This window comes from Trichomonas vaginalis, chromosome II (genome assembly GCF_026262505.1).
Source record: "Trichomonas vaginalis G3 chromosome II, whole genome shotgun sequence".
NCBI classification, from domain to species: Eukaryota; Parabasalia; order Trichomonadida; family Trichomonadidae; genus Trichomonas; species Trichomonas vaginalis.
Genome location: NC_067204.1, coordinates 13,884,807 through 13,910,107, shown reverse-complemented (window position 1 = coordinate 13,910,107; position 25,301 = coordinate 13,884,807). Strand labels below are relative to the sequence as shown.

General features: G+C 29.9%; 5 protein-coding genes across 5 annotated transcripts, besides 6 other annotated features; 1 reads left to right on the top strand and 4 right to left on the bottom strand.

Moving 5' to 3' along the window:
* Positions 1–109: 109 nt before the first annotated feature.
* TVAGG3_0541410 (clathrin-coated pit assembly) lies at positions 110–1,107 on the bottom strand (the record flags this gene model as incomplete). The annotated part of the gene is made up of 1 exon (XM_001326042.1): positions 307–1,107. One exon carries the CDS (start codon positions 1,105–1,107, stop codon positions 307–309), a length of 801 nt encoding a protein of 266 aa, XP_001326077.1.
* Positions 1,108–6,524: 5,417 nt separating this feature from the next.
* Positions 6,525–6,562: a mobile genetic element.
* Positions 6,563–7,731: 1,169 nt separating this feature from the next.
* Positions 7,732–7,769: a mobile genetic element.
* A 1,489-nt stretch (positions 7,770–9,258) lies between these two features.
* Positions 9,259–9,691: a mobile genetic element.
* A 2-nt stretch (positions 9,692–9,693) lies between these two features.
* Positions 9,694–13,527: a mobile genetic element.
* On the bottom strand, positions 11,440–12,810 carry TVAGG3_0541370 (MULE transposase domain-containing protein; the record flags this gene model as incomplete). Its single annotated transcript, XM_001326039.2, has 1 exon — positions 11,440–12,810. A coding segment is annotated over one exon (1,371 nt), but the record flags the coding sequence as incomplete, so codon positions are not given.
* A 429-nt stretch (positions 13,528–13,956) lies between the features above and the next one.
* TVAGG3_0541350 (uncharacterized protein) lies at positions 13,957–14,469 on the bottom strand (the record flags this gene model as incomplete). The annotated part of the gene is made up of 1 exon (XM_001326038.1): positions 13,957–14,469. The coding sequence occupies one exon, from the start codon at positions 14,467–14,469 to the stop codon at positions 13,957–13,959; it is 513 nt and encodes a 170-aa protein (XP_001326073.1).
* A 34-nt stretch (positions 14,470–14,503) lies between these two features.
* Positions 14,504–14,536: a mobile genetic element.
* Positions 14,537–14,775: 239 nt separating this feature from the next.
* On the bottom strand, positions 14,776–15,739 carry TVAGG3_0541330 (protein serine/threonine kinase protein; the record flags this gene model as incomplete). Its single annotated transcript, XM_001326037.2, has 1 exon — positions 14,822–15,739. The coding sequence occupies one exon, from the start codon at positions 15,737–15,739 to the stop codon at positions 14,822–14,824; it is 918 nt and encodes a 305-aa protein (XP_001326072.1).
* Positions 15,740–19,519: 3,780 nt separating this feature from the next.
* Positions 19,520–25,301: part of a mobile genetic element that runs on past the window's edge.
* On the top strand, positions 23,879–25,189 carry TVAGG3_0541320 (phage tail repeat-like family; the record flags this gene model as incomplete). The annotated part of the gene is made up of 1 exon (XM_001326036.1): positions 23,879–25,189. The coding sequence occupies one exon, from the start codon at positions 23,879–23,881 to the stop codon at positions 25,187–25,189; it is 1,311 nt and encodes a 436-aa protein (XP_001326071.1).

Below are 25,301 nucleotides of genomic sequence, written 5' to 3'. Positions count from 1 at the left end.
ATCGAAGTTTCACAAACGTACGAAAAAAAAATCATCTTGAAAAATTTAAAACTAAAAATGTTTTAAAATTCTCTATCTTTACAAAGCAAGATGCTATTTCATTATAAATTGGAATGAAAAATCGTAATTCAAAATCGATTATCAAAATAATTTTTCATAATATTCTGCCTAGGTAGTCAATCTAATAAAACTACTCAAGGGTAAGTGAAGTATCATACATCCGGTTTGAAAAATGAGAGTAAATAAAAGATAAAAATTCCAATAAATAAGTATAAAGTTTAAGCATATCTCGTAGTTTTGTTTTGATCACTGTGCGCCATAGCTTGAAAAACGAGGCTCTGGGATTGAGTTGTACTTTGGAGGATAAATAACAGCACTCCTTAAGAATTGGATTGACTGTGCTTTCTCAAATAGTGCTTCAGCATCCCTCAATGTTGTTTTTGCAGCATTATCTTTGTCAACAAACTTCAAAAGTCTGTATGAATTGATTGCCTCTTCAATAAATGGCTGTACCATGACAGTGCATGGGAAATTATCAGCAATATTTGCAAGCGCACGGTTTGATTCATAAATAACTTTGGTAAGATAACCACGAAGGATTTCGAAAAATTCACTTGGGAATTTGCCATCTATTGAATGGAAATTAGGCTGAACATTAGGATTCTGATGATGGAAAATAACCTTAGAGTGGTAAATTGATGCAAGACCCAAGGCAATGTTCCAATATGGTGTAAGTTTTTCATCGAAGCGTTGTTTTTCATAATAACTGGAAAGCATATCAATCTTCTTGAGAGCATCATCTGCTGCCTCTAATTTCTTCATCATTTGGAAGACAGACAGGGCAACATATAATAATTTGGCGCCCAAAATTGGATTTGTCTGCCAGTGGTTATCATCAATAATGATATTAACCATCATTTGCATAGATACATTAGAGTCTCTAAGCATACCATTGATAATTCTGCGAACATGCTTCGATTTTGGTGGCTTATCATCATTTTTGCATGCTTTAATAACCCACTCGACAAAGGCTGAGTTGTTTAAATGATCGTAGCCTTTAATAATCGCTGGCATTATTACTCTCGCCTCAGAGCTATTCGAATCCATAAAATTTGATAAAATTTCATAAAAAATTTATATCAGAAAAAAAAGGGGAGATGTAACACTTTTTTATTTCTCGGATGTAAAGGTTAAGGGTGAAGCATTTCAGTTTGTGTTCTATGAGTATTAGTGATTGCACACACGCATTACTTTACTTTCAAGGATAACATGATATTTATTCCTGATGTGTTTCTCGGTATTCATCAAAATATGATTAGTTTTCAAATCATAGCGTTGATATGAATCCACTTTGGCAATGGTTAGTTTAGAGATGATCTTGATTCCTTCGAAAGTCAGATTCATGAAAAAATATCGAGACATATCACTGACCAATGACTAGTTAATTATCATTACACTAATTATGTTCTTTGATATTTTCTATTAATTCATGATTAATGCTCACTTTTAATACTTCACTTCTAAAATCTTTATAAATTTCCTTCTTGTAAACGATTACGCATATTATAATCTGGATTAAGATGAATATGTTCTGATTCGTTTGAAATTACTTTGATTTATTTGGCATTATTTTGAATTGATCGTGCTCTATGGATTTCAATTGAGATTTCGCAGTATATGATGTATCCATGATTAATGGAATATAGAATTCATCATCATAAGCAATCAAAAATTTATGATATTTAGATGTTCAAAAACATTTTAGAATTAGTCAACTGTGTTTGTTAGTTGCAGCGTGATGAATTCCAATGTCAAATTAAAATGTTGAATACGAAATATTGGAAAATAGTGTGCACACTATTACCGCTGCCAAATATTCTTACCACTTTGTCCTATTAAATTCGAATTCAGCTTCTTAACGGATTTCATTTGTAATTCTGATTCATTTCTCAGATTCGGAATAATTTTTTTAATATTTGCATATGATTATAGGCAACATTTTCAAACAAAATTATATATTTGCAATTCATTTTCAAAGGGACGGTGAAAAATTCCGAGAAAAAAAAGCTTTACATTGGATCTCTTGAAAAAATGATTGATGAAAAAGCTAAGATATCGATAGGTGGCATGTATCGAGAAAAAGCATGCAAACCGTTCTATATCAATCATGTCACGATGTCTGATGAAGGAAATATCAAAAAAGGCTCGAAATGCATTTTATTGATGACAGATTTCGATATACAGATATTTAAATCCAAAGCTTTTGGTAAAGTTGCACAGTATAAGTACTTTACTCACCAAGATGTTAAAGAAATAGAACTTACAAACGATAAAATCTTACGAATAAAATATGAGTCAGAAGAGCATCTCATTAGTGGTCCAGAGATGGATGATGCTTTTAAGAAATTGTTCGAAGCTATATTTACCATCCTTCCAACTGAAGAACTCCCTCAAATCACTCCATTATTAAGAATGAAGAAGCCTGATAATGCTCCGATTAAGCGTTACAAATTCCTCACTTATCTTCGTGATGAAAAGCCTAATCATGAGATTTCTGGCTATCTTCAGAACTACAACTTTTAGGCCACTCTTTTAACTTTGATTCTCTCGTTGCATTATTAAACAAAGGATTAATTATCCTTCTTGAGTCAATTAACGTCACAAATATCGATACTATAGAAATTCCTCTGTTTCAAAATCCAAAATGGAAAGATGTTGCCAAATTCCTTAAGAATTCGTCAAATATTACAACATTGGTATCAAGAGATACCGTTAATGAAGATATAAGGAAAGTTATATCTGCATTAAAAGAAGAAAAAATGGATGGTAAGCGCGCATCAATAGTATCCAATTAATTAACTCTAAAACAGAAAGATTAGATGTTAAATATCTTTTGGACCTCGCACACGTTCCTTTCCTGACTTCTTACAAATTAGAAAATCCATTTCTCGACCAATCCGCAAACCATGAGTTCAACAAGCAGTTTGAGTCAAATGCAAACAAATTTGAGGACATAGAGATCTTGAATTTCAGCAAAATGAGTATTAATTACGCTCCGATTTTCAATTTCCCTAATTTAACAGAGTTAGCGTTGAATTCATGCGAAGTTGAAGTTGCCGATGTATTCCAATTACTGTCAACTAAGAGAAATATCAAACTGAGAAGATTAGAGCTTCAAAATAATATAACTAAGAAATCTGTACCTGAAGACTTACTTCTTCCACCTAATCTTGAGTCAATAGACCTTTCCAATAACACATGGAACGCTTCCGCCCTCGTAGCAATTCCTTGTCATAACAGATCATCAAACCGCATCGCAGAAGCTTCGTTTGGAACTAGCGAACACGAAAGTCGAAGATAATAAATGGGATGAGTTCAAACAAAACCTCGATAACTTCTCAACCGAAAAATTGACAGAATTTAATTGGGATAACAACCCACTCTTCCCAGATCTCGTTGATTACTTATCGGAATGCCGTATTGCATGGTTATCTATCAATGGATGCATAAACCAAGGTGAAAAAGTGCTTGAAAACGTTTATAGATATATTGCCTTCACAAAACGTTTAAGATATCTATTTTGCGCTGGCTCGGAGAGCAAGATATTACTTGATCATGTCAAATATATCATTGTTGCCCTCAAAACCAATCGTTCTTTGTCTCATATTGATTTATCAAACCAAGGATTCCCTCCTGCGATCCTTGACAGCTTATCGGACGCATTAATGCACAACAGAGCAGTCGTTACCGTCAAAGCTGTAGGCAATGGCATTACAGAAGGCGATGCTTTGAATAAATTTTACAAATCTTTCGCAAGAAGAGGTGTTAACCTTTCCATTACGTTCTTCGATGATAAATATAAGATCAAGGACCCGCTACTTCTCGATTTGATGGAAATTGTTCGACAAGGAAACCCAAAGATCGCAATTCCATCGGAATGCAGGCCAAAGTTCTTAACAGTCGATCAGGATGAAGAGGAAGAGGAGGAAGAAGACGAGGAAGAGGAAGAATATTACGAGAAGAAGAGGAAGACGAAGGAGAAGAGGAAGGAAATGAAAACCAAGCTCAACAACCCCGAGCCTCAGATGCCTCTTCCTGGTGTTCCTCAACAGTCTGGATCGTTACCAAGCTCTCCTCAGATTTATATTGATCCAAGATCGAAGATAAGGATTCCGCCGGTACCAGCACCTGATCCTAATATGATCAGGCAAAGATTGGCTGATGCTTACCAGATCAAAAACCTTTCTTTGAGGTTAAATAATTGTTAATTTATTATTATTTAATTAAAACATTAACTATATATTATTTTCATATAAGTCTATGGAAAATATTTCGAATTTTATCATCCAATATAAAAGTTATGATGCTCTAAATAGCAAAGATTTTTAAAAGATTCCGAAACGGAAGCTACAGTTAAACCATTCGTTGTTATTTTCCATATACAGATAGATTTGCGCTTGCTTATCCATAGAATAGAATGATGGAGAAAAGAATTTAACGAGCAACGTCCAACAAGCTGCTTTTCTAACATAAATATAAAGTCTAACTTATTTCCATTAATTTAATGCATATATGAATGTTAATAATGTTAATAAGAAGATGATGAATTGGATCAGAAAAAAATTAGAGCCTAAATTACCGGATAGAATAATATAATTTATAATAAAACAAAACAATAAATAATAATTCTTATGCATTGTTAATAATTCGCTTCTTTCCATCGAACATGGAAAAGTCGACAAGGTTTGACGGTGTAGATGTGCACATGATCTTCTGGTCAAACTTTGCCAAATAAGTATTTACATTTTGAACAATTTCTTTGATGGAGAAATTTGGATTCTTGCGGAAAGCTCTCCAAAAGAATAGTGTAAATAGTCCATGATCTCTTCCAAAACTTTAGCTTGTTTGGAAGGTGTATCACCAATAGAAGAACACAAAATTATTGTATTTTTTGGAAGATTTTCGCCGGCCCAAATTGACTCAGCGTTGCAGCAATCAGCAATAATTGTTTTTTTGGCATGAATCAAGGCTGTAAGCACGGAAATGATCCAGAATTTGGGAACCTTTTATGCAGCCATTATCGAAAATGAGGACACTTTCATTGCCAATTTTACTTCCATGACCGCAATAAATATCGTAAGCTTTTCTAATTTCATTTGTAAGAGTTTATCAAAAATTGACATGAATTTTTGTGGGCTTGGATTGAGTAGATGAATATTTTTATAACCTTTGGCATGATGTAGTAATGCGACCGTGATTGAATCGTTAATTGGAGCAGATCCTAAATGAAATTCTGGCTTTGTATAAGAATTGCAGCAAATAAAACATATTCGTCTTTCATTATCAATAACTTCGGATATATCTTGTTGCGATAAGCTGTGACTTATTTCTTCTAATTCGTCTTGTAGCTTCATAATCTCTTCGTTCATTTTTTTTGAGAATTTTGTTAACGAACACAATTGATTTCAAAAATTGAATATCTTAAATTTTAGAAAAATTTTAATTCTACTATGGGAGAATAATAAAAATTTAATATTGAGAAAACGAAAAAAATCACGAAAAACTTTTTCAATGCTTTCAAAAATATCCGTTCACAATATAAAACCGGAATTACAGAATAATACTCTTTGAAATATTTTAATCGATTGTTCGTGATTGGTTCTGAAACTTAAATTGAATTCAAATTTTTCTGCCAAATTTCTATTATCATATGGTCAAGGCTTTTTCGTTAGATATTATTACTATTTTATATATGCTTTTGCTTTTTATTAAGGATGTCAATTTGGAAGAAAAGTGAGAAAATTCCTAAAATGGTAAAAATGAATTTTCCAAACGTACTTTTTTATCTCATTTATTTGATTTTGAAAAAAATTCGGAAAGAAGATCTCTTCGTTTTTGAATTTTGTCACGAGGGTTTTAAAGTATATTAGACACATGTATTGATATTACTATTTTTGTATATTTTGAGAGAAAATCCCCAAAAAGTGAGAAAATCTAAGACGGTTTGAGAAAATATATAAACTATTGAAAATTTGAATAAAAACACGGTTTTGGAAAAAATAAATTTGGAAAGAAGAAAATACAAAATTGCAAAAACAGACTCGGTACATCATGCCGAGTAAAATGATATTCTATATGAGGAAAAAAAATTTTCATGAGAAAAGAAAACTTTAAATTTTTATTACATTCACTGTTTCTGATATAGTTGTATAAAAATTTTTGTGAGAAAGAAAATTCTATTGGAAATTATTTCTGAGTGAGAAAAATATCATTTTTAATATTTAGTCGATCACAAACAATATTGAAAAATAAAATATAAAATAAACGTAAATATAGAATGTGCTTTTTGAATATTTTCATTGATTCAAAGGAATTCTTCATTTTTATGAACTACATCAAGACTGACTTTGTAGATCCTAACGATGGTGACTATAGTTTAGCAAAGAGAACGTTAAAAAATGTTCCTGCCGGATTCTCTGGTTATATGATTAGGCAGAAGACTTGGTATCAGTGTATTGTTATAATGTTGTAAACAGAAATTCATCAAAAGTAACACCTCAGAAAAGCTAAAATATTGAATTTTTGGAACTTTTGATAGAGCACGTTTTTAAATATTAATTAAAGTAAATGTATATTTTGTAAAGATTCTTTTTAATAAAAAAATAAAATTTTGAAGAAGACCACAAAATCTTCTGAAAAATAATATCACATAAACTCATATTATTTTCTAATATATAACTATTTTATATAAAAATCAAATTCAATGATCTTAAAAGCGAAGGATAAACCTCAAAATTTACGAATATAATGAGTGGGAATATAATGCTTATCTATCATAAAACCATATGAAATATCAATTTTTGCTTTACGCCTAATTTTTAACGACAATTAGCAAAAAATGTTAAATGTTAACACTCAGTCCATTTGAATATGAAAAATAAAATTGACTTTGATTAAATGTTTTTATTTATCATGCAATTCTTCTTGCGACCAAAGATTTGAATAAAAGTTCAAAAAATAAGATAGCTTAAAAAATAATATACGGTAGTGTTTACTAATAGATGAATAGTATATAAATTCTATTAAAATGGATTTGATCCAAAAAAATATATAAAATTTGATCATAAATAAAATCGTTTTAAATTACTTCTTCATTTAAATTATAACAATTATTTTTGGTTTTATATTTTTTTGGATCAAATCCATTTTAATAGAATTTATATACTATTCATCTATTAGTAAACACTACCGTATATTATTTTTTAAGCTATCTTATTTTTTTGAACTTTTATTCAAATCTTTGGTCGCAAGAAGAATTGCATGATAAATAAAAACATTTAATCAAAGTCAATTTTATTTTTCATATTCAAATGGACTGAGTGTTAACATTTAACATTTTTGCTAATTGTCGTTAAAAATTAGGCGTAAAGCAAAAATTGATATTTCATATGGTTTTATGATAGATAAGCATTATATTCCCACTCATTATATTCGTAAATTTTGAGGTTTATCCTTCGCTTTTAAGATCATTGAATTTGATTTTTATATAAAATAGTTATATATTAGAAAATAATATGAGTTTATGTGATATTATTTTTCAGAAGATTTTGTGGTCTTCTTCAAAATTTTATTTTTTTATTAAAAAGAATCTTTACAAAATATACATTTACTTTAATTAATATTTAAAAACGTGCTCTATCAAAAGTTCCAAAAATTCAATATTTTAGCTTTTCTGAGGTGTTACTTTTGATGAATTTCTGTTTACAACATTATATCTATAAAATTATTTGTAGAAACATTTTTATCAAAAGTTCGAACCTCGCGCATCTTATTTTTATATTTTCCAAATATAAATTTATAGAGAGAGGGTCAAAGTTGCTATTTGTCACTTTTCCACAAGAATATAATGGGGAAAAAGTTATCATATAGTTGATCTCATTCACTGAGGTGAGAGATGCATGTAGTGTAATGGTATAAAGAGTGGAATTGCTTTTCTAAGTCCTAGGTTCGAGATACATTGGCTTCATTTTTCTCTTTTTTATTGACGTAAACTATTTTTTTGTGTTCTCAATTCAAATTTCAGAATTTTTTTTGCAGATTTCACGCTACATTCGAAGTTACCTTTTGTAACAACACCACTGCCTACGAAAGACGAAAGTGTGTCACGATTTCACCCGGAAATCCGACGGTTGTTTAAGAGTAAGCACTTTTGGCACCTACTCTAAATTTATATTTTCCTAAAGTTAAAACTATTTTCCGAATTGACATCCTTATTTTTATTGTTAAAATTTTGCTCAAATCTTAGAATTTACTCAAATTTGAAGCTTAAAGTATCTGAAAACTGAAATATCAATAATGTTTTGTATATCAAATATATTTACTCAATTTTGAAACTGAAATGAATATCGGAATTTGCATTTTTTACCAAAGCATTGTCAAGGCTGTATTTTGATCAAGAATTTTAAATTAACTTCACTAATGATTAACTATTTTAGCCAAATACATACAAGCTTGATTAGTCCTTCAAATCATTTGACTGATTATATAATGCAAAGCAATATTTTGAATACAAAATATTACTAAATATAGTATGCCCTGCTTGGTTTAATGTCTTACGTAACAAACCAAAATTTGTCTCAATTGGAGAGGCCAAACGTCAGATTCTGACAATAGTTGTATGACAACATCGATTACAGAATACCCATAAAAGTTGTTGTTTCGGAGTCTACTGCTGCTTTATTAAACTTTTTGAGGAAAATGTTAATAATAATTTTTGCAATTCTCGGATTGTACTCTCCATTCATGTCTTTCATTGAGTTCTTCAATGTCAGAAGGAGATTCTTGAAGATTGTCAACTCAAAGAAATTTATTCCCTCTCTATGTCAATCAAAATAAACGTTGAAACACAGTTTGAGTTCATTAAAGAAGAAAGCGATGTCGGAGGTCGATTTGTAATTGTAGATCCGCCTATTCCAGATTCTTTGATCGATAAAAGTCAAATGTAACACTAGAGGAACTCCTCACATCATAATAAAATGTATTATTTATATTTAAAATAATTTTAAGGGATCACCACCTTAGTTTAGAAAACTTTTTTAGATAATCTAATAATACATTTTAAAAAAATCTAGATGCTTGTATAACTCTACAATTAGCTTTCATAGAGACTTCAAAGTTTGAAATATAGTAACTATATATGTGCGCCTAAATGGTAACAGAGAGAAAAAAAATAGCAGGAGAGCATTAATTCAAATTTTTGAGGGGGGCACAAACTTGCCCAGTGAGGTGAAGTGAAAAGTGACATATTTACATGTCAGAAATGTAAAGTGTCAGATTTGAAACAAAAAATGGATTAATTTATTATTATATGATAGAGAGATTTGGTAAGTTACTATCAAAATTGTAAGTAAGGGGGAAAAAAAGTAAGAAAGAAAAAAATTTTAAAAAATAAAAGCCACTCGCTTCGCTCGCGGTTGACAAAAAGAACAAATTCGAAAAATATTGTATGAAATTACCAAACTAAGCCACTCGCTTCGCTCGCGGCTGACAAAAAGAATAGATTCGAAAAAAGATTGTACGAAATTACGAAACTAAGCCGCGAGCGAAGCGAGCGGCTTAAGTAAACAACATATTTCAGATTATCGATACTAAAAATTTTTTTATTTTATTACATTTTTTTTGCATTTTTTTTAAGGGTGCACCCGTATGTACGTTTATTTGAGAGGAGGAGGATTACCCTCTCAATTTTGAGGGATTCGTTAGTTTATTTTCTCGATGAATATGCAATAAAATTTGATTTTTACCTTATCAATATACTTCATATAATATACACATGTTCATGTAAAAACTTTTTTCCAAAATCCTCAGGAATTAAGGGATTTTTGAATTTTAAGAATTTTTTTCGAATTTTTTCGAAAAAAAAAATATTTTCAGAACAGCCTTAACGGCTAAGATTTAGGAACAATGTTAAGTATCAAAAAGAAAGGAGGTCTGATATAGACAACATATATCGTTGAAGGTTGAAAAAATCTCTAATATTTGAGCCAAAAATTTCAAATTTTAATTTTTTGAAAAAAGAGGCCACCCGTATGTACGTTTATTTGCGAGGAGGAGGATTATATTTTTGAAAGTGTGAAACATTATGAATATGTTAATTATATAATAATATGTATTATTATAAAAAAGAAAAAATAAAGCACGTTAAAATTTTTCTTTCTTGATTTTTTACAAAATCTACTTAGAATTATGCAAAATATGACTAAATAATTATAAATTTCAAGTTAAATTTTAATTTTGATAAATAATTTAAATTTCAAAATATCAAGTTCAGTTCGACTATGTATGTAGTAATTCCTCAATAAAGTGCCAAAACCCTATTAAAATATATGAACATTTTCAACATTTTAATGTTTTTATTTAAAAATTTGATGGAATATGAGCTTCAAACAATTATTATGTAAATAAAAATAATTAAATATATGTATTTATTCGTATTACAGCCGTAGTAAGTCGATTCTTCCTTTCTTCTACTGAGTTTTGAATTTGATTTCGAATTGTAAAGAGATTCAAAGGGAAAATACTAGCGGATAAAAACTACCTCCATGAAAGGGTCATAATGGACTCAAGTTGTATTTTTTGATATTTTTTGCTTTTCGAGCCTAAATAGGTAGCCAAGATAATGCCTAAAAATAAGGTTCTAAATTCTGAAGTTTACATGATCCTCTCGTGTGCACCCTTAAAGCTTCTTAACTTAAATCATGGAATGTCTCAAAGACAAAAGTAGCATACAGCATGTAAAGCTAAAGAAAGATAATCATAATTAATACCTTAATTTTTAATATTACGCATTTTTAGGTGCAAAATTTAAAAACATTCTAATACAATAGAGCAGTTTCCAAAAGTAGCATACAGCATGTAAAGCTAAAGAAAGATAATCATAATTAATACCTTAATTTTTAATATTACGCATTTTTAGGTGCAAAATTTAAAAACATTCTAATACAATAGAGCAGTTTCCAAAAGTAGCATACAGCATGTAAAGCTAAAGAAAGATAATCATAATTAATACCTTAATTTTTAATATTACGCATTTTTAGGTGCAAAATTTAAAAACATTCTAATACAATAGAGCAGTTTCCAAAAGTAGCATACAGCATGCAAAGCTAAAGAAAGATAATCATAATTAATGCCTTTAAAGTTTAAAATCTTGATTTTTTTTAAAATCAAATATTTATAACTTTAATACATACAGCTTAAACCTTATACTTGTTTTCTCTTGTGAGAAAGCAATCTTACAAAGCTAACAATCCTAAAAAATAAAGAATTAAAATTTAATAATTTAATCTAAAATTAAAATCAAAATTAAATAAAATGAGTTCTTTGTAATAATACTTTCAAGGTAGGATATATTTTAGTGGGATCTATTGAGTCATCACTAACAGCATTGAGCAATCTATTGAGCATTGAAATACTCTCGATTTTTCTTTGTCTTTTTACATCAATTTCTGCGTTAGTTGCTTTTTCCATGATCCTAATGACACGGTCATCTGCTGGATTTTGATCAATTTTGAGTTTGATAACGAAAGATGGTATCACTTTTGTATAAATTTCTATAATAACATCATCAATTCTGAGATTTTTTCGATCAGGAAAATAGTCATGTTTGAGTGTTCTAAAATGAGCTTCGGCAATATTGTTAGTTGCGTCGCCTTCACGCCTGTCACGAGCAATCCATCTTGATATGTTGTAACGCCATTGTCTGTTAAAGTATTGAGATGCTGTTGGATCTGTGTCGAGCAACTCCAGAACTTGATCATAGGCAGCATTTGCTTCTTCCTCATGTTCTGCATCTAATTTGAAGACTAAATCCTTCATCAAATTATAGAATTGTTCAAATTTTTCTTGAGAAGAAAACTTATTTGATTTGCGAAGAATTGCACGAAGAACATGTACTCCGCACCAAAGTATTTGAGCTTGTGGAATGCTTTCTTCTATTGCTTGAGCTATCTGTGGAGCACAGTCCATGCTAATGTATTCTGGCTCAATTGTTACCCATCTGAGATAGGCGCACACGCAAACTTGAATGTTTTGATAAGTGTCTGGTTGACAAAAGAAATATAAAAAAGGGAAAATGTGAAAATCTTTGATTTTGCCAGTAAATGCATACAATGGAATGTTTGATCGCAACAATTTATAGGTGCTGTCTATATGAAATGTCTTGATACTATGCGCATAAGCTTTGCCTTCAAAAGGCGCGTAATAGAAACACATATTATTGTCTGAGACTTCAAATGCAATGAGATCATCTGGAGATTCTTCTTGTACTGTCTGAACAAAGATTTGCAATGACACAACATCGTCAGGAGAATATCTAGTTTGAAGAGCATGTATTCTCTCTGCAAATCGTTTGATTGCACGTGGTTTTTGAGCGTACATCTCTGGAATGGACGGACCTGTAAGAGGAATTTCAAGATCTTTGAATGCATTTAGCTGTGCTATCGCTCTTTGATTGTCATCTGTTTGGAAGTAATGTTCTAAATATTTGCGATAAAAGACAGACGAATATTGACTTTTGTCATTTGGGGCGGAATGATCATGTTCTTCAACTATTTTGATTAGTTTGTATTTATTTTGATCCAAGATTGCAACATTAAAATGTGCAGGACATTTTGGATATTTGCAGTGGAATGAAATCTGAGATCTTTCTTTCCTGACACGTTCACCATATCCATACTGTGCTTGTATTTCTTGTTTAACTCCAAATTTACAAAAATCCATAACAGTAAAGATAGTTTCTTCTTCTAATTCCATTTGAAATTGAAATGAAAATTAAAAATTCAGAAATTTGAATAGATTTGGTCTGTAATTAAATGAGAATAGCAGTTTGTTCGTCATTGTTTGAGGCAAGAGTATTATAGGAATATTATATGATGGATTTGAGTTGCATATAAAGAGTGCAAAAGGATAAAGAGAGAAATTTTGTTAGATTAAATTATTAAATTTTAATTCTTTATTTTTTAGGATTGTTAGCTTTGTAAGATTGCTTTCTCACAAGAGAAAACAAGTATAAGGTTTAAGTTGTATGTATTAAAGTTATAAATATTTGATTTTAAAAAAAATCAAGATTTTAAACTTTAAAGGTATTAATTATGATTATCTTTCTTTAGCTTTACATGCTGTATGCTACTTTTGGAAACTGCTCTATTGTATTAGAATGTTTTTAAATTTTGCACCTAAAAATGCGTAATATTAAAAATTAAGGTATTAATTATGATTATCTTTCTTTAGCTTTACATGCTGTATGCTACTTTTGGAAACTGCTCTATTGTATTAGAATGTTTTTAAATTTTGCACCTAAAAATGCGTAATATTAAAAATTAAGGTATTAATTATGATTATCTTTCTTTAGCTTTACATGCTGTATGCTACTTTTGTCTTTGAGACATTCCATGATTTAAGTTAAGAAGCTTTAAAAAAAAGCAAAAAAAATTGAATACTTTACTGGCTGGTCAAATTTGTCGCCGCCCCCAAATTTTTGACAACTGTGGTAAAGCCTCTGAATTGAATACCCTGTCATTAGTTCGTAAAAGCACAATTAATATCCAAAAACAACACAAAGAATGGATCATAACTCCAAAATTCTGATACCAGAAAACTTAGCTAAATCAGGAAAAGCAGAAAAAGATACATCATGTCTATAAAAATGATCAAAATTTTATGCAGACAAATCGGTAAGAAAAAAAAGATAAGAATGCCCCTCAGGAATTAAGCTTTTTTAGCCAAATTAACGGTAAAGCGCGTTATTAAATATTTATCTGATGTTTGCTTTATTATATGACTATTCTTATCCATATATTTTAGCTATTTAAAGAATTTCTCTGTAACAAGTTCGTTAAGGAAAAAAAAAGAAAGAAAAAAATGCTCACGAAATAACTTTAAAAAAATCAGAAGGACCTTTTAGAAAACCTTTCTTTTAACATCTCTAACCATAGATTTGAAGAAATTTTCATCATTTATATCTAAACCTTCAAGATCAAACCATACGTGACTGTTAACAGTTCTGATTGTTTCTGGAAGTTTCCCTTTGTATGCAGAAATTAAAATGTACATAAAAGTCTTAAACCTGGCAATTTGGCGTTCTTTTAAAGTATCATAATAACTTAATTTAGATTGAAGGTGTTCAGCATAGTAATATTGAGCAATAGGGTTTCCTAAATTTGCAAATTTTTTAATATGATACGAATTAGCTGTACCGAAACAGTAACATGCATTTGCGGCATAAATAGAGTAAAGGGGACTATCCTTGGTTATTTGGTCATAAGGAATAGTTTTATTGAATAAGTCTTGAAAATGATTGATAAGTTCAGAAGAAATAGTACCACCATCACAAGTATCTACATTAATATCACTGAATTCTTCCAACAACATTTTTCTCATAACTTCATCATCTATGATTTCGCAATCAGTCATAGTTCCTGATAAGAAAAATTATTAAAATTTAAGTGTGCCCTAAAGACGATAGACCATCTTCAGAAAAAAAAAATAACTTTTTTAAAAAAATTTTGATGAAAATTTTTAAAATTTTGTGAAGTTAATTATATATCTCTATTATCAGCCGGATTATGGATTTTCCATTCAAAAGTCACGTTACTGCCACCATCAAACCCTCAAAATTTCACCAAAAAAAGGGGTACAAACTCAAAACTCTTTCGTGGCATTTATAAATTATGTCCTTATGTTCTATCCGATGAAAAACAATAGGTAATATTTGATCGATGTTTATTTGAAGTACAAAATATAGATGATAACAAATCGATAATGTTCATTTCTTTTGTTTGCGGGCCTCTCTTTTAGCGTCAAGATCGTTGAGAAGGTTCTCAACAAGGTTAATAATATCGTTATTTGGTTTTTCATCATATTCATCGGAATCGTTAAGATCTGCAAACCATGGATGCTGGAGAATCTCATCTGCTGTTGGTCTTTCCTCGGGATCTACATTAAGCATATTTCCGAGTAAATTCTGAAGTTCATAGCTAATTCCATCTGGAAGAATAATATCTCCACTAGCGATCTGTTTAGCAGTCTCTTTCATTAAAATATCTGGTGGGAGATCATCAGGAACAACCCATGGAAAATGAGCTGCAATCATAGCGTAAAGAACAATACCAGCGGACCAAATATCTGCTTTCATGCCATTGTATGGTTCTTCCCTGATAATTTCAGGTGCTGCGTAAACAAGTGTGCCACAAGTTGTCAACATCGGATCATTACCGCGTTGTTGTTTGCAGAGTCCAAAGTCTGTTAATTTAGCATCATCATCAGCTGTGATGAGGATATTTTCTAATTTAACGTCTCTGTGGGCAACACCTAATTTGTGAATATATGAAAGCGCGTCGATAATTTGGTGGAAATAGTGTTTGGCTTCTTGTTCTGTAAGGCCGCCAACATCCTGGACGATATCGTTTAGATCGCCACCGTCGCAAAGTTCGATAAAAATGTAAATATTGTCTTTATCGATGATAATGTCTTTAAGTTGCGTAATACTTGAATGGTGAATTTTGCTATGGATGAGTAATTCATTACGGAAGTGGTAATAAACTTGATCTGAGATTGCAGTGTTGATGTCTATAACTTTGCAAGCAACAGATTCACCGGTTGTCATATGCTGACATTCCCAAACGCCACTGAACGATCCAGACCCAAGGAATTTATGTGGCTCATAGGGACCTATATTTTTCATTTTAAATAACTTGTCAGAAATAAAATAGTTTTAATCGGCCGGGATATTTATGATAGGATAACTTCGAGCTATCCAAAATAACTAATTATAATTTTTTGAATGAACAAAATTTGAGAAAGTTGAGATCTTTTTTATCGTGAGATTCAGAATTCTTTACATATTAAAAATAATTTTTAGTTTATTACTATTATTTAGAACATATGTGTTTCAATTCTCAATTTCACGTTATTGTTTTATAAATTAAAAATTTTAAAATTGTATTTAATACAATAAACATAGTAAATAATAAATTAAGTAAGGGTTTCGTTTTGCTAAAATTGTCACTTTTATAGCATATTTGTTTTTGGATGTTTTGCGAAACCAAAAAAAAAAACTATGATATACAATGTGTGTGTAAAGAAAATACTTTATTTACTAGTTAAAAAATCATTTGGTATTGATCAAGTTAGTAGTATATGTGAAAGGGTTTAGTGACTTTTTTTGTTACATCTATATATAGACGATGCATTAAAATATAATTTATAAACACATTAAAAAAAATTAACATTAATTTTAAAATAATTTATTTTTTTATCTTTTATAAAAGAAGCTATATATAGATGATGTCAGATATTCCGCGATTAATTAAACATTGTTTAAATCCTGAATGGGTTAAACTTCAATTTAAAAATGAAGATTGTGAATTATTAAATGAATATGAAAGCCAAAATAAGCTAATGAGGTATAAATATAATGATAAAGAATATTTAATTTCATGGAATCAATGGAGTCATAATCAAAGACCTCATAAACGGAAGAAGAAATTGAAAATAATGAAATGGAAATCATTGATGACATTAAAGAGGATGGAATTCCTAAATTTTGTAGAAAAACCTTTAGAACTAAGTTAGGAGCATATAAACGTAGAGTATTAAATCCTGAATACATAAAACATTTATTTAAAAAGGAAGACTGTGAATTATTAAACGTTAATGAATATGAAAATGCTAAATCAAAATTGAAATATAAATATATTGGAAGTGATGAAAGGTGTAAAGATAAAGATAAAGTTTATTCAGTTTCATATAATAACTGGCACACGTTAGGGATAAGAAAACATTTAGGAGATTATGGTAAATGTTCTGAATTCTTTAAATCTAGTATGTACGAGAGAGTAAAAGAAATTAGAAATAATTATTTTCATGAATGAAAAAATAAACTTTAAAAATTCATGTCTTACATTTTTGAATAATTTATTTTTTTATTTAATGATAAATGAGTGGATCAAGATTCGTAACCGTCAATCAATTAATGGATGTCTTTCACCAATTCTTGAAAATGTTAAACAAGTAGATGTTTATTTCGATGATTATGTAGAAAGTTATATTATAAAGGTAAGTTTAATATTAAACCTATTGCTTTTGCATTTGATAATAAATTAATTGAAAATGCAAAAATTTGGGAATTAATTCCGATATTGAATTTATAACAAATATTAATGATAAATGGTTTAAACGAATTCCAACCACAAAAGTTCTTTGTAAATTAATGATCAAAACTGAGGAAAAAGAATTTAACGGGTTTAAATATCATCCAAATAAAGTTTCAGAACTAGAAAATGAAAAACTTCAGAAAAAATTAAACGATAGACTTTCAAATGATCGTATTGAAAAAATAAATAAACTAGCAGAAGTTGCATTTAATAATGAAATATTTGATGAATATAACCTTGAACTCAGTGATGGGCTTTAAGGACCCGGGCTCAACGAGTCATGATTTATGAAATCAATTATTTGATTCATTCTCTTCAATAATTTCTATTCTTTTTGTTAAATCATCTATTTTCATTAATGAGGTGATTCTTGATTGAGGAATAGATTTCAAACTAACCACTCCTTTTATTTTTGAAATTTTGAATCCATCAACTTTAAACATTTTATTCAATTTACATGTTGTCAATTCTTCAAATAATTTTTTATTATTAGCATAATAGTCATTAAATTCTTCAACAGATGAAAAAATTTTTATTTCAGTAATTGGTTTAACAACGTTTATTTTTTGTTGAACATTTTCACTTTCATTTATTTCTTCCTCCTCTGTTTCATTTATTTTTAAAATCGGTTTCATTTATCATTAAATAAAAATTAGAATATAAGTGATGAAATATATTTTTTAATTAATATTAAATCAGAAATGGCGGCAGGATTCTTTAAAAAATTATGGGATGGAATTAAGAAAGCTGCAGGTTGGGTTTATAAAAAGGTTATTAAACCTGTTGCAAACTTTTTGGCACCAGTAGCGAAAACGGCAGGAACTATCATAGGTGGAGTATTAGGTACAAAGCAGGTAATCCGGCGATGGGAGCACAAGCAGGTAACGCAATTGGTGGAATTGCTGAAGGAATACTTAATAAAATAGGAGGTAATAGTGGAAAAATAAATAAATATTATTTTTATCTTAGTATCGGTTGTAGTCTTTGATAAACTTTTTCTCCTTTATTTAAAATTTCTCTTATTGGGGCAGCTTTTGGCGTTATTGATTCAGCAACGTCACTAATTGCTTCTTTATTCTTAAATATCCAATTTGCTCCTTTCTTCATTGTTTCCCAAACTTTATGCGCTCCTCTTTTTACTTTATCCCACAGTTTCTTAAAGAATCCTGCAGCCATAGTTGATTATTTCATTAAAATTAAAAATTCATTTTCATCTTTTAATTTTGATTTTTTATTTATTAATAAATGACGACTAACTATTTAGTGCCAAACACCAAACCGATTAATGGAAATGTGTTTCATTCATTCGAAAAGATAAATGAAATATTCGCAAAGAATGATGGAAGAAGATATTATAGAGAACTTGAAAGTTCATGCTATGACTCTGATGCTCCATATTTTGATGATAAACAAACTCATTTAAGAATTACAAATCCGGCTCATGATGTGAACCAATTAGGTGACACATATATTAAACGCAAAGTTAAAGCAACTCTAGTTTCAAATAAAGCTTTCACATGTGATGCCGCTTTTAAATGCATGCGTTTATTCGTTGGTTACAAATCATCAAATCAAAGCTTTAAACAATTAGAAGTAGAAACTGAAAGAGGTGATGCCGGTTATCTTCAATGGATTGTGCCCGTGAATCTTTCGCATTTGCAACATATAAACCAAAATCAGAAAGGAAAGTTAAAAAGTTTGTTCATTCGTTATATAATAATGTTCAAAAATATGATAACTCAGTATGTGGTAAATATATTGACCCTTCAGAAGTTTTCAAGAAAGCAAATGAAGAAGTTGATATCACTTTTGATATGATTATTCCGGTAAATGATTTGTTAGCATTTCAGGCGTTCGATGATTATCCTAAATCATTTGGTGAAATCATTCTTAAATATTATGTTTTCAGGGATACTTTAGTATTTTGTCAGGTTGACCCGTTAAGAGTTGCTGATTTACAAAATTACGTTTATGAAAAGATAACTGATGAAAATTATGAAAAGATTATGAATCATGTTTATAAATATGATCGCAAATTCCAACAAATCGGACTTCCTGCCAAATTAATTACAAGCTTAGCCGCTACATCTGCTGACGCAACAGTTGATGACGTTATTATTTCATGCACAAAGATGGAAGTTTTAGAGGATAAATGCATTACACCAGGATACGGTTTAATTGAAGAATCAGTTAAAGCAATACCACGTTTATTCAGTAAGGAAGATCCATTCATGATTCCAGCTCAACATATTGACGTTCGTTCACTAAATGGAGGTTGCATCACTCCTGAAGGTATCAGCTCAGATTTCTCATACGCTCTTCATAATGTTACAGATGTTGTGTTAGCATTTCCGAAGAATGCAATGCAAAGAACAGTTTTAGAAAATCCAATGCTTCGAGGTCTTCAGGTCACTATAGATTCCAGAAACTTCCCCGATCAAGCGATGACCACAGTGGGTGACATATTCTTTACACGTATGCTTCAAGCTTCTGATTTAGATGGAGTGAATGAATGCACAGAAGAATACGAGGACTCATTAACTAGACCACTGAATGATGATAATGGCACGCCATTAGCTAGAACATGGAAAGACCAAACTTCATTCTTATGCACTATTCCAGTTCAACGTGATGGAGCGGGTATATTCTTTGATGGATTAGAAACTTTCAACTCACAAGTTACAGTACAAGTGAAAGCTTATCCAATCATTCAGGGTGAAAATGACACTTACTGTTCAAAGGTGACAAATCCTCCTCAGGTTTGGTTTACTAGGACTACATATTGGACATGGACACCGGATGAAGGTTTGAAATATCATCCAACAGGTACACCACACAGTATAGAAGTTCATATGATGAAATATTGATGAATAGAAATGTATAAAATTATAAATTTATTTTTGATTAAATGGATTTAAATTCATTCACCCCTTATGAAGAATTAGCGGGAGTATATAATACATACGTAGATGATATGATTAATGAAGCATTGAGTGATAATAGAAATGCTCTATCTAAGGAAAAATTAATGAAAATTCCATATTCTGAATGTTACTTAAATTCAATCACTGCAGCAATTGGTAAACAAAATAAAGGTAAAACATTAACGATATTAAACAACAAATTATCATTATTGCTAACACTTCCCCCATTCACATGTGTTAATTTATATCAACCGTTCAGGTTCACTCTTCAGATGATACATTTGAATCTTTAAAGCATTTAATCAAAATTCCAATTATTTATTTATCACAAGAAGAAGCAGAAGATTATTTAAAAAACTTTTTAATGTATAAAGAATTATATAATACAATCAAGAAGCAAGGATTAGAGGATAAAATTATTGATAAACAACGGATGAATTATTTGAAAACACTTTCTATTTCAAATTTTGATAGAGAATTTTTGCATTCACTCATTTTTCTAGATGATGCAGTGAAATCAAAACTAATAACAAATGAGAAATCATATTTTAATCAGTTATTAACTCAATGTCGACACATTCAGTGTTCATTCTTCATGGCTGTTCAATACTTCAAAGCATTAAGCACAAACATTAAATCAAATCTATCAACACTTTTCATTTTCAGTGGTTTTAGTCGTCAACAGTTGAACGTTATGCTTTATCAAGTGAATTTACCAATGAGCATTAATGAACTTTACACACAATATCAGCAATTAGGTGAACATGGAAAAATAATAGTTGATTTAAATAAAGGAAGTGTTAAATTTGATTAACTTTTTATAATTATTTTATTTTTTATTTATAATTAAACATGACAGAAATAGCAAATCTTCTACAGGTTCCATTAAAACAAGGGACAAACAAAAAGGGTGCATATAATAGAACTATGAAAGTTCCAGACGGAATGAAAGAATTAGTCCACATTGTTGCCGGTCTTCAAAAGGATGTTAAACAAATGAGAAACGTTTTAACATTACCAGACTCAAGCATATGCCAAACGTCAATGGTCCAAATTTGGGAAGCACACGAAGCAGACATTACAGGTCCAAATGGAAAACCTGATGGTATAAATGAAGTTTTCGTTACTGATGGTCAGGTAATATTAAAGTCATAATGGGTATAAATTAAACTGTATCTGATTATCCTAAAACGTAAAGCATATAATGAATGTTATCCTATGCAATTTGATGAAAATGGAAAAGCTATTAAACAATACATTGGAGAAGGTGAAAATGGTCCAATTAATTCATACCGTCATAATCCATATTCTTATTTCAATGAAGAATTAAACGCTATTGAAGAGGGACGATGGATTACCACGATATGTTAATCAGTTTGATGGTCAATATGCAAATTTGAGACCTGAAATTCCAGCTAAGAAATTCTTTAAAGTTGCTTTATTCGATCCAGTGTTCAATGAACAGAAAGAAGCAATGAAAGCAGAATTTAAACCAATTCAAGTGGCAAGAATTTCTTCATCTTCACTTTCAGAAGCGTTCAAGGAATTGATAAAGAAACCACTTTATTCTCAACAAGGTTATAACTTTGATTTAATTAAAGAAAGTGATAGACGTAAATTGGAAAAATCAGATGGTTTTAAGAATGCATGTAATGAAATGATTAAAGATATTGTAAATGATGAAAATAAGACTGGAAGAAACTCAAAAGCATTATCAATAACATAATTGGTGCAGTTACAAAGAAAGTATAAGCAAACAATGATGAACCTTGGGATATTACCGTAACAACTAAATAAAACTTTAAATATATTTTTCTTTTTTTATTCAATTATAAATGAGAAGACGTTTCACAAGTCAAAAGAACACTAACGCAAAAGCAGAGATTACGGTTGGTTATAACGTAAATGATGATAAATCACGAATTATTCAAAATGTTAAAGTTAATGTTAGTCCTGAATTAACAAATTCAGCAACTCAACCAAATTTATTAACTCGTGACTTACCAAAGAATGAGGAGAATGAAGACCCAATCATTTTATCTGAACCCGGTAAAGAACCCGTTGAAATCCCCACATATCCACATACCCCCACCTCTTTCATCAAACATCGAGAACCCAGGAATCTACGATTACAGTCGCAATGCGCCATATAAAATAGACATTAATTCTGAAATTAATGAAAATTTACCGTGATATAATAATTAATAATTATGATTCAATAATAAATTTAATTGATCAATCCGGTTTAATTATTTTACCTTATGAATCATTAATTCACATTATCGCCATTCTTTGTGATGTTCAAGATTCAGACGTTAAGATTCAATTTTTCATAGATGATGAGGTTTCATGCTGCGGAACAGTTGCAAAAATAAATCCTATAAAGGATATTAGCACAATTAAGATATCAAAGAACGGAACAACAACTGAACTTCATTTAACATATAATGATATTTATAATAAAATAGTTGATGAATATAAAATATCACTTGAAAATTCTTTGTTAAGGCCATTTAATATTCAAGCATTAACATTATTGAATAATAATCCTTTGAATCATAATCAATAATAATTGACCTTTCACCAGTTTCTATCGTTTGTTTTATTTCTTTTTGTTCCCCACTATCTGGATCGGTCATTGTAATTGTTTTTGTTATAGTATCAGCTTTATCTTTAACTTCAATCTTTTTTCCATCAGGATATTTAAACCAAAATTCCAAAAAATTCGATATTGTCAATCTGTTCATATTTTAATCTATCAATTACTTTTTAATACCATCTGAAAATCTGATGAAATGGTCATTATATGGTTTGATTGAACTAAATTTGAATGAAGTGAAATATAACCCGATGATGAATATGACATTGACTCATATTTTCTGAAAACACTAAAATTTATAACATGAATGAATTTCTTATTCGTTGAATTTATGAATTCTTGAGGTAATCTTATTCTATTTTTTTATCACTGGAAAATAACGCTTTACCATATTTTTAATCGTAATAAAAAATGTCAATTATCAATATTATTTCGAATAATAGCTGTGAATTAAATTTAACAGTTAGCGGAATTTATAATGTTACTCTCGTTTCTGTGAGTGGTAAATTTAATCCCATTCTTTTAGACCCTTCAGATTATATATCATTTATTAAAGATGACCATGAAAAAACGTATGATATGTATATAAATAATGTGATAGCGAAATGGGATATTAACACGATTTTAAGTTATTTAAATGAATCATTTATCGTATGGTATGAAGAAAATTTTAAATCAAAACCTGATAAACTTTTGAACTTGATGAAATAAATAACCTTATTAAATTTCCGCTGAAAATTAAATTTTGTACTCCTCATCTTCGTTCATTGTTGGGGATATTAAATTTTGAAAAAGATGTTGGGGATGTTTTGTATTCTGACACTGGTTCCAATTTCATTTTAATCAAATGTGATAAAGTTAATACCCCAATGAGATTTTCACATCAAACATTAGACCCTAACTCTTACCCATCAATACAAAACATTTTATCCATCAACTTAAACATATTTTCTTTATCATATCCGTTTCAATTATCCGGGAATTCATTTATTCTTCATTCAAAAGATTTATCAAATATTAAATTTAGAATAACTGACCTATTTGATTGTGATTTAGAATTTATGAATGAAATATTATGGCAATTTCAAATAGAAAAAATAGGTGATGAGATAACGGATTAAATATTTATTTTTAAATCATAATAAATGATTAAACAACAGCAACCACAGCAACTTAAGGCACAGACCATTACATACGCCATATATGCATATAATTCAAAGACGGCAGAACAAACGCAAATGTTGAAATATGGAGATTTGGAGATAGTATTGAAAAATGACCATTTCGAATTCGTTTGCAAAGGTGGTGCAGTGATATCAAATATAAAAGAAATTTTATTTATGAATTCAAAAATTAAAGGAATAACGGATGATATAACATCAATTCCACCAGAAGAACAAAGATATTACGCATTAAATGCATTTCCTAAAGTTTTGAAGATTGGAAGATTTAATTTAAATGAGGAATTCATAAAAGGTTTCCTAAATGACATAATGAAGAAAGCAGATAAGGAATACGTGGATAGTGAGTTAATGAAGAAGGCAGATAAGGGACTTGTGGCTAGTGCATTAATGAAGAAGGCAGATAAGGAATATGTTAATGAAAAAGATAATGAAATTATAGAAAGGGTTGAATGGTATCATGAACGGACATCGAAGATTCTTAAAACTAAAGCTGATACAGGATGGGTTTCAGAATGTTTAGACCTTAAAGCAGATAAAACTTATGTTAACAATGAGTTAGAGGAGAAAGCAGATAAGAACCATACACATACAAGTTTTACAACTGTTGCTATAGAAAGTATTGAAGGAACGGTTGAAGAAACTGGTGGGGATGTATTATATTGTAAACCTCCTAACTTTCCACAAGGTTTAACATCGGATGACGACATAACGACGATGAGAAACATTAGATGTAAAGATGTTTATGTCATGAAGGATGAACATAATATTAAATTCACTGCTCAAGATTTATATGACAAGAAAGCAGACAAAAAAGAGCTTCAAACATTAAAGACAGAAATACTTCAAACATTATATCCTATAGGCTCTATTTATACGTCAATGAACTCAACAAATCCAGCAACAGTTCTGGGTTTCGGTACGTGGGAACAAATAGTTGACAGGTTTTTGTATTGTGCAAACTCTTCAAAGGAAACAGGAGGAAGTAAAACGATTTCAGGTGAAAATTTACCTGCACATAGTCACTACATAGATTTAAGTACATCTCAAGCGGGTTGGCATAAGCATAGATATTGGGATTGGTCAGCAATGATAAAAGGTAAAGGATATGATGTTAAAGACAACGTTAAGTTTGCTATAGATTGTTACTGGAGTAACACTGAGGGAGGAGGAAACCATACACATCGCGTTTCAGGATATACACAAACAACGGGACAAAGTAAAGATTACATGCCGCCATTTATGACAGTTTACGCATGGTATAGAGTTCAATGAATGAACTAAATATATTTTATGTCTGTAATTAATTAGGTAATGAAGTAATGGATGAACTGCAGAAATAAATGGTTACGTTAATGGTTACGTTAATGGTTACGTTAATGGTTAC